The 9,981-nt window shown below is 41.9% G+C and overlaps 1 protein-coding gene across 1 annotated transcript; it reads left to right on the top strand.

Annotated features, from left to right (window-relative positions):
- Positions 1-8,448: 8,448 nt before the first annotated feature.
- On the top strand, positions 8,449-9,723 carry POM121L12 (POM121 transmembrane nucleoporin like 12). The gene has a single exon (XM_025922924.2). The coding sequence runs from the start codon at positions 8,546-8,548 to the stop codon at positions 9,299-9,301; it is 756 nt and encodes a 251-aa protein (XP_025778709.1). The 5' UTR covers positions 8,449-8,545; the 3' UTR covers positions 9,302-9,723.
- Positions 9,724-9,981: the final 258 nt, after the last annotated feature.

Below are 9,981 nucleotides of genomic sequence, written 5' to 3'. Positions count from 1 at the left end.
GACGGGCTGGCACCTGGCCACAGGCTCGGGGCACCGGGGGCAGCAGCAGGGTTTGGCAAGCGTTCCTGGGTGCAGCCGGCATTTGGCCATTGCTCATTCGGCCAGTGCTCGGTGAGACCCTCCCGCAGAGGGGCGGAACGGGCCAAAGCCACAGTCCTTCAGAAGTAAGGGGCCGGGGGAAAAAGCCGCATCTGAGACAAAACTCAGGAGAGAGGTACTTCCCGGGGCCTGGTCACAGAGAGCGAAAGAGCGGGGAATGGACGAAAGCCGAAGACAGAGGACAGGTGCGCGATTGCTGATCCTCCGGAGAAGAGACCGGACAGCTGGGTTGTGCCATTTTAACCGCTCCTGCGCATGCGCAAATGCACCTACAAGCAGGCAACCATCCACCCCAGTAGGCTAGCAGCGCCATCTAATGGAGAACAGAGCCGTTACACTGAGCCCCGCACAACAGGGCCAACTTCGCTCTTCAAAAACACAAATCTCACCGCCGGCTTAGTTTATGGACTAGAAAGCGCTACATAGACTGACTTCTAGGGGAAAACGAAGTAATTTCAGTCCTACTTCAGTCTGTTAGCAGGTCCATCTATTCAATTTTCTTGCATTTTTTTTCTCTCTTTTGCACTTCTTTTTCTTGAACAAAGAGAAAAAATTCATTTTTATTTTCAATTTTTATTAAAAATGTTTTTCTTTAATTTTTATTAATATATTTTTTACTTTTGTGTAATTTTTTTCAAATTCTATTTTACTTCCATCGTTTTATTTTAGCCTACTTCAGTGTATTCACCTTTTCAAATTTTCAATTGCCTTTTTTCTTTTTCTTTTTTTCCTCCTTTTCGTTTCTTTTATTTTTCTTGAATGCAGAAAGAGAAAAACTTGATGTTTACCTTCAATTTCTATTAAAATATTTTTCTTTAATTTTTTTACTATATTTTTTGCTTTTATGTAAAGTTTTTCAAATTCTATTTTACTTCCATCGTTTTATTTTAGTCTACCACAATGTATTCACTTTTTCAAAGTTTCAAATGATTTCCTTTTTTCATCTTTTTTTCTATTTTCTATTTTCTGTTTTCTCTTTTTTCTCCCTTTCATTTCTTTTCTTTTACTTGAATACAGAAAAAGAAAAAATTCATTTTGATCTTTGATTTTTAATAAAAATATTTTGCTTTATTTTTTTCTACTATATTCTTTATTTGTGTATATTTTTTTCAAATTCTATTTTACCTCCATCATCTCATTTTAGTCTACTTCAGTGTATTCATTTTTTCAAAGTCTCAAACAATTTCCTTTCCCCTCCCCCATTTTTTTTCTCTAATCCGTCAAACCACTTTCAACACCCAGACCAAAACACACCTAGGATCTAGCATCGTTTATTCGATTTGTGTGTGTGTGTGTGTGTGTGTGTGTTTTAATTTTTTAATTTTAATATTTTTTTAATTTTAATTTTTTTAATTTCAATTTTTCTACCTCATTGATTCCTTTTCTTCCTTCAAAATGACAAAACGAAGGAATTCACCCCAAAAGAAAGACCATGAAGAAACGACAGCCAGGGATTTAACCAACACAGATAAAAGCAAGATGTCTGAACATTTAGAATCACAATAATAAGAACACAAGCTGGAGTCGAAAATAGATTAGAATCCCTTTCTGCAGAGATAAAAGAAGTAAAAAAATAACCAGAATGAAATTAAAAATGCTATAACTGAGCTGCAGTCACGGATGGATGCTGTGGTGACAAGGATGGCTGAGGCAGAACAGAGAATCAGTGATACAGAGGACAAACTTATAGAGAATAATGAAGCAGAAAAAAAGAGGGAGATTAAGGCAAAAGAGCACGATTTAAGAATTAGAGAAATCAGTGACTCATTAAAAAGGAACAACATCAGAATCATAGGGGTCCCAGAAGAGGAAGAGAGAGAAATAGGGGTAGAAGGGTGATGTGAGCAAATCATAGCAGAAAACTTTCCTAACCTGGGGAGAGACACAGCAAAATCCAGGAAGCACAGAGGACCCCATTAGATTCAACAAAAACCGACCATCAACAAGGCATATCAGAGTCAAATACTCAAGGCAAAGAGAGAATCATGAAAGCAGCAAGGGGAAAAAAGTCCTTAACCTACAAGGGAAGACAGATCAGGTCTATCTAGGATCAGACCTATCTACAGAAACTTGGCAGGCTAGAAAGGAGTGGCAGGATATATTCAAAATGCTGAATCAAAAAAAATATGCAGCCAAGAATTCTTTATCCAGCAAGGCTATCATTCAAAATAGAAGGAGAGATCAAAAGTTTCCTAGACAAACAAAAAGTGAAGGAGTTTGTGACCACTAAACCAGCCCTGCAAGAAATTTTAAGGACTCTCAGAGGGGAGAAAAGATGAAAGAAAGAAAAAAAAATATGTATATATATATATATATATATATATATATATATATATATATATATCAAAAGCAACAAAGATTAGAAAGGACCAGAGAACATCACCAGAAACTCCAACTCTACAAGCATCATAGTGGCAATAAATTCATATCTTTCCGTACTTGCTCTAAACATCAATGGACTCAATGCTCCAATCAAAAGACATAGGATAACAGAATGGATAAGAAAACAAGATCCATCTATATGCTGCTTACAAGAGACCCACTTTAGACCTAAAGACACCTACAGATTGAAAATAAGGGGATGGAGAACCATCTATCATGATAATGGTCAACAAAAGAAAGCCGGAGTAGCCATACTTATATCAGACAATCTAGACTTTAAAATAAAGACTGTATCAAGAGATGCAGAAGGGCATTATATCACAATCAAGGGGTCTACCCACCAAGAAGAGCTAACAATTGTAAATATTTATATGCCAAATGTGATAGCACTCAAATATATAAATTAATTAATCACATACATAAAGAAACTCATTGATAGTAATACCATAATAGTAGGAGACTTCAACACCCCACTCACAGCAATGGACAGATCATCTAACCAAAAAAATCAACAAGGAAACAATGGCTTTGAATGACACACTAGACCAGATGGACTTAACAGGAAACAATGGCTTTGAATGACACACTAGACCAGATGGACTTAACAGATATATTCAGAACATTTCATCCTAAGGCAGCAGAATATACATTCTTCTCCAGTGCACATGGAACATTCTCCAGAATAGACCATATACCGGGACACAAATCAGCACTAAGTAAGTACAAAAAGGTCAAGATCATACCATGCATATTTTCAGACCACAACACTATGAAACTTGAAATCAACCACAAGAAAAAATTTGGAAAGGTAACCATATTTGGAGGCTAAAGAACATCCTACTAAAGAATGAATGGGCTAACAAAGCAATTAAAGAGGAATTTAAAAAGTATATGGAAGTCAATGAAAAGGATACCACCACAACCCAAAACCCCTGGGACACAGCAAAGGCGGTCATACGAGGAAAGTATATAGCAATCCAGGACTTCCTAAAGAAGGAAGAAAGATCTCAGATGCACAATCTAACCTCATGCCTTAAGGAGCTGGAAAAAGAACAGCAAATAAAACCCAAAACCAGCAGAAGACAGGAAATAATAAAGATTAGAGCAGAAATTAATGCTATCAAAACCAAAAAAAACCAAAAAACAAAAAACAAAAAACAGCAGAACAGACCAATGAAACCAGAAGCTGGTTCTTTGAAAGAATTAACAAAATTGATAAACGACTAGCCACTCTTATCAAAAAGGAAAAAGAAAGGACACAAACAAATAAAATCAAGAATGAAAGAGGAGAGATCACAACCAACGCGGCAGAAATAAAAGCAATAATAAGAGAATATTATGAGCAATTATATGCCAATAAAATGGGCAATATGGAAGAAATGGACAAATTCCTAGAAACATATACACTACCAAAACTGAAACAGGAAGAAATAGAAAATTTGAACTGACCCATAACCAGTAAGGAAATCGAATTAGTAATCAAAAATCTGCCAAAAAACAAGAGTCCAGGGCCAGAAGGCTTTCCAGAGGAATTGTACCAAACGTTTAAGGAAGAGTTACCACCTATTCTCTTGAAGCTGTTCCAAAAAATAGAAACGGAAGGAAAACTTCCAAACTATTTCTATGAAGACAGCATTACCTTGATTCCAAAACCAGAGACCCCACTAAAAAAGGAAAACTATAGGCCAATTTCCCTGATGAACATGGATGCAAAAATCCTCAACAAGATATTAGCCAACCGACTCCAACAATACATTAAAAAAATTATTCACCATGATCAAGTGGGATTTATACCTGGGATGCAGGGCTGGTTCAATATCCGCAAAACAATTGACGTGATTCATGACATCAATAAAAGAAAGGACAAGAACCATATGATCCTCTCAATAGATGCAGAGAAAGGATTTGACAAAATACAGCATCCTTTCTTGATAAAAAACCCTCAAGAAAGTAGGGATAGAAGGAGCATACCTCAAGATCATAAAAGCCATATATGAACGACCCAACACTAATATACTCAACAAGCAAAAACTGAGAGCTTTCCCCCTAATGTCAGGAACAAGACAGGGATGTCCACTCTCACCACTGTTATTCAACATAGTATTGGAAATCTTAGCCTCTGCAGTCAGACAACACAAAGAAATAAAAGGCATCCAAATCAGCCAGGAGGAGGTCAAACTTTCACTCTTCGCAGATGACATGATACTCTATATGGAAAACCCAAAAGATTCCACCAAAAAACTGCTAGAATTGGTTCATGAATTCAGCAAAGTTGCAGGATATAAAATCAATGCACAGAAATTGGTTGCATTCCTATACACCAACAATGAAGCAACAGAAAGAGAAATCAAGGAATTGATCCCATTTACAGTTGCACCAAAAACCATAAAATACCTAGGAATAAATCTAATCAAAGAGGTGAAAAATCTATACACTGAAAACTATAGAAAGCTTATGAAAGAAACTGAAGAAGACACCAAAACATGGAAAAAGATTCCATGCTCCTGGATAGAAAGAACAAATATTGTTAAAATGTCGATACTACCCAAAGCAATCTACATATTCAATGCAATCCTTATTAAAATAAACCAGCCTTCTTCACAGAACTAGGACAAAAAATACTAAAATTTGTATGGAACCAGAAAAGACCCCAAATCGCCAAAGCAATCTTGAACAAGAAAACCAAAGCAGGAGGCATCACAATCCCGGACTTCAAGCTGTACTACAAAGCTGTAATCATCAAGACAGTATGGTACTGGCACAAGAACAGACACTCATATCAATGGAACAGAATAGAGAACCCAGAAATGGACCCACAAACGTATGGCCAACTAATCTTTGACAAAGCAGGAAAGAATATCCAATGGAATAAAGACAGTCTTTTCAGCAAGTGGTGCTGGGAAACTGGACAGCGACATGCAGAAGAATGACCCTGCACCACTTTCTTACACTATACACAAAAATACACTCAAAATGGATGAAAGACCTAAATGTACGACAGGGAGCCATCAAAATCCTTGAGGAGAAAGCAGGCAAAAACCTCTTTGATCTTGGCTGCAGCAACTTCTTACTCAACACGTCTCTGGAGGCAAGGGAAACAAAAGCAAAAATGAACTATTGAGACCTCATCAAATTAAAAACCTGCACAGTGAAGGAAATAATCAGCAAAACTAAAAGGCAACCAATGAATGGGAGAAGATATTTGCAAATGACATATCAGATAAAGGGTTAGTATGCAAAATCTATAAAGAACTTATCAAATTCAATATCCAAAAAACAAGTAAACCAGTGAAGAAATGGGCAAAAGACATGAATAGACACTTCTCCAAAGAAGTGTATTATATATCTATAGGTATCCATAGAGCTATATATTTCTATCCACCTGTCAATCGATGGGTCTACATTCATGACCTTGGATTTGACTGAAAAAAAATCGTTCCTGAAAAAGAAAAGGAACAATTGGTAAAATTCAAATAGAAAACGGAGTTTGTTTTGTAGCATTGAACTGAAGTTAATTTCATAGTTTGTGAAACTTACCATAGTTACATAACTTAGTAACATTAAGATAAGGAAGATAAGGGAACTATATACAGGGCAGAGTTTATCAGTCCCTGCAGTGCTGACTTCTATGGTGAGATCACTCTCTGCTGTCTTGTGCACCATAAGATGTTTGACGACATTCCTGGCCTTTACCCCTTAGATGTAAGTGACATCCCCAGCCTACTTTTTCTAATGTCCCTGGGATAGGAGTGGGAAGCAGGAGAGTTGCTTCTAATTGTCAACCAATGATTCACATTAATTTCTAATGTCAACTAACCAAAATAAATCTGTTATCTCTTCATGTGTGAGAAAGAGAAGAAGCAGACATATTCATTGTCAATGCAAATAACTTGTAACTAATCAACATGTTGATTTGCAGGTGAATATCTGTTTACAAGGGATTAACTTATGTGCCTCACCAGTAGAGAGATTGTGGTTTTTCAAAGAGTATTTAACCACAAACCAAAATGGTGCTCATAGGACCGTACTGAAAATAGGATGTGGGAAACCCTGTAGATACTGGGCATTGAAATACATTTTAAGAAATCTATATTCAATTGTATTGACAGTCCACTCTGGTGACAATGATATTACTGTCTTAAGAGGCTTCTTAGCTATAGAGTCATTGCTATAATTATCAGGAAATGTCTTGTTAAGAAGAAAATTATAGCATAGGAATTTCTTGTTTTCAAAATCATATCCTGAGGGATCGTCACCAAATAAGGAATGTGGAAGAAATGAACAGGAATTGGTGAGTGGAAAGTGTTACAGATCTCATCCTCCAGTACCCCTTGGCTGATAGCACACCTACCTCTCCAACAAGCGGATTCCTTCCCAACTGCAGAAGCCTCATGGAGCCTTCTCAGTAGGCTCCTTCTAATGTCCTCAACATTTACCTGTTTGCCTCTCAGATCCAAAATGCACCTGTGGCTTGCTCTTGGATTTGGTACTTACTTCATCAGCTTCCACTTTTCTGTACCTTTACTGGCTCATTCTGCAGGCACGTACCTTTGAGGAAAACGTTCTGGGGAACAGTTAGTTTCACACCACCCTCAGCCTCCCCCACAATATATGTATTCTAGTCTTCAAACACTGGTTTTGTTGTCAGATGCTTTTCACTGTTCATCGGAAATGCGAACCACTGCTGTTGTAGACGTGGATTACCAATAACGATGGAAAAAAGAGAAATGGCATTAACGTTCAAAGAGAATAAAATCCACCTGCGAATGTATGAATGTAGGAAAGCTTAAATTACAGGGGAGTCTTCATAAAACCCACATTGTTGGGGCTAAAACGTAAATCGTGGTCTGCTGTCACCATTTCCTTAAGAAGCAAATTGCAGAAAGTAACACTAACAACCATTCTAGAAGAATAAAACATGTATCATGTTTACTGAAACAAAAACCGGTTATTTATTTTTCCTTAAAAGGGCATTCAAATGAATTATGTTTAGCTTTTACGATAATGAAAGAGAGTGGCCGTCTGTCAATACTGGATCTGTAATTTTTATGAACTGCAGGAATTATTATACCTTCTTCCTCTAAAGTCGAGTACCAAAATAGAGACAATCCTTCTGGGGGAGATGTAAACCAGCACAGACCCTGTGCAGAACAGTTTGGTAATTTCTCAAGAGCTTAAACAGTTACCATAGGACCTAGCAATTCTGCCCTAGCTACACACCAAGAGAAATGAAAACACTTGTCCATGTAAAATTTTATACATGAATGTTCATGACAACATTATTCATAATATCAGATGACTGGAAACAACCCAAATGCCCATTTACTGGCCACAGATAAACAAAATGTGGTCTCTCCATACAATGGAATGATGCTGGACCATAACAACAGTGAAATGCTGCTGCATGGAAGGACCTGGAAAAGCATAGGCTAAGCAAAAGAGGCCAGTCACAAACCACTACATATTATGTGACCCCATTTATATGAAAGCTCACAAATAGGAAAATCTGTATCTAGAGAGAAAATGAATTAGTGAATGTTTCCTGGCTCCGGAAAGGTAGGGGGTGGATGGGATAGCTATTGAGTACAGGATTTGCTTTTGAAGCAATGAAAATGTTTTCAGGTTGACCATGGTGATGAGTGCACATATCTGTGAAAATACCACAAGTCATAGAAATGTAACCTTTGGGTGAATTGTATGATATGTGGATGATATCACAATAAAAATGCTGGGAGGTGGGGGTGGGAGTGGAGATCCTGAGCGCTTAGGCCTCCATCCACAGCCAAACTCCTGCTACCAGCAGCGAGGGGAACGGAGGCTGGAGGCTGTGAGCCCCGCGGGCTGCCGCTGCGCCAGCAATCAGCTCCCGCGTCCCCGCTGCGGGCCCCACGCGCCCGCCAGGTTGAGAACGGTTACAACGCCCAGGCTCGCGCGCTTTCCCTGTGCCCAGACGCCAACAGTCATCTGAGCCCCGGACACTTCGCTGGCAGCCGGGTCCTGCGACTTTGGGAACTTCTGGAAGTCGAATCCCCACCGGAAGGCCCCCGCCCCGCCGTCGGCTCCCATGGGCAGCAACGTGAGCCCGCCCAGGCCCGCGCAGCCACCCCTCGGCGCAGGGCACCCGAAACCCCGGCCCCCGCCCGCCTCGACCCAGGACGGCAGGCGCCGCGTCCGCACCGGCCCCCTCCCCCGGACACCGCCTAACTGGGACCCCTCCAGCCCGCGGAGGGTGGTCACCGAGGCTTGGAGGCGCTTTCCTGCCAAGGCGCCCCCGGAGACTGTCCTGGGGCCGGACCTGTCCAGCGCCTGGGAGAGTTACATGAAGCGGTGGGTTTGGAGTGCCCGCCACCCGAGACGGACCTGGAGCCCCGTGACCGTCAAGATCGCGCCGCCTGAGCGCAGGGGGAGCCCCTGGGCGTCTGCGGCGCAGGGGCGCGGCGCCTGCTCTGCTGGGCTTCCGCTCTCCCAGGAGCGCCCGGACCCGTGTGCCAAGGAGACTGTGCTGAGGGCCCTCAGCCAGTGCCCTAAGGGCAACCGTAGGTTTGACGGGCCCCTGTGGTTTGAGATCCCGGAGGGCGCGAGCCGGAGGCCCAACCCAGAGCCCAGGCCTTCCGCCTTTAAGCCCCTGATCAGAAATGGAGAGGTCCCTTCCTTCGTGCCCAGGCCAGGGCCGCTGGTCAGAAGCCTTCACTGCTGGAGCTGCAGTGTGTCGAAGGAGGACGCGGACCTCGGGCCCGATGCCCAGCCCCCACCGTCTGCTGACCACCCTGCAGCAGGGACACTGTCAGCCCAGGACACAGATCCTCAGCTGCAGAGCTGAGAAAAGAGGCCGCGCTCCTGGGGCCTCACACCTTCCTCCAGTACCTAAGAGCAGCGCCTGGGGCTCTTCTTCTCCACCCCGAGGTTACCCAGCCCTCAGGCTCCTTTGATTCCTGAGTCAGAGCCCCCTTACCTGCCTCCTGAGACTCACCATTGTGTATTTATTCTCAGCCCGCTGACCCCTTGCTCTATCTCTGCGTGGGACCCTGACACAGGACTGCGGCGGCCCCCAGACCCGCCTGTCCTTCCTGCGTAGATCCCGCACTGAAAATTGTTGATAAGTCCCCTGCCTCCCCCGGCCTCCCCCTGAGTGCCTTTTTCGCTTCATTTTCTGGAAAATAGTTTTTCTTCCCCACCTTCCCTCTTTGGCCGGCTTGTATAAATATTTGATCACATTAAAAAATAATCTTAATACTTTAAAAAGGTCTTGTTAATGTCACGCTAAAGGGCACGTGGGTTCCGGATTGCAAGCGCAAGGGCGAAGCGCCTGTACCGGTAATAATAACTTGTGTTTATTTGAGGCCCTAATTGAAGTCCAGCCCAGCTAGAAAGCGGCGAGAGACCGGATAGGCTGAGGAGGCGTGTCATGAGGCCGTATACAGTACGGAAGTGTGTAAGTTTTATTCCGGGAACCACCGTTTTAGGCAGAGGAGAGGATAACCAGCTTGATCGCTCTGGCTG

The sequence above is a fragment of the Puma concolor genome, chromosome A2 (assembly GCF_028749965.1).
Source record: "Puma concolor isolate L17-30 chromosome A2, mPumCon1.1.hap2, whole genome shotgun sequence".
Classification (NCBI taxonomy): Eukaryota; Metazoa; Chordata; class Mammalia; order Carnivora; family Felidae; genus Puma; species Puma concolor.
Note: the sequence above shows the minus strand (reverse complement) of the source record. Positions and strands in the feature narration are given on the sequence as shown.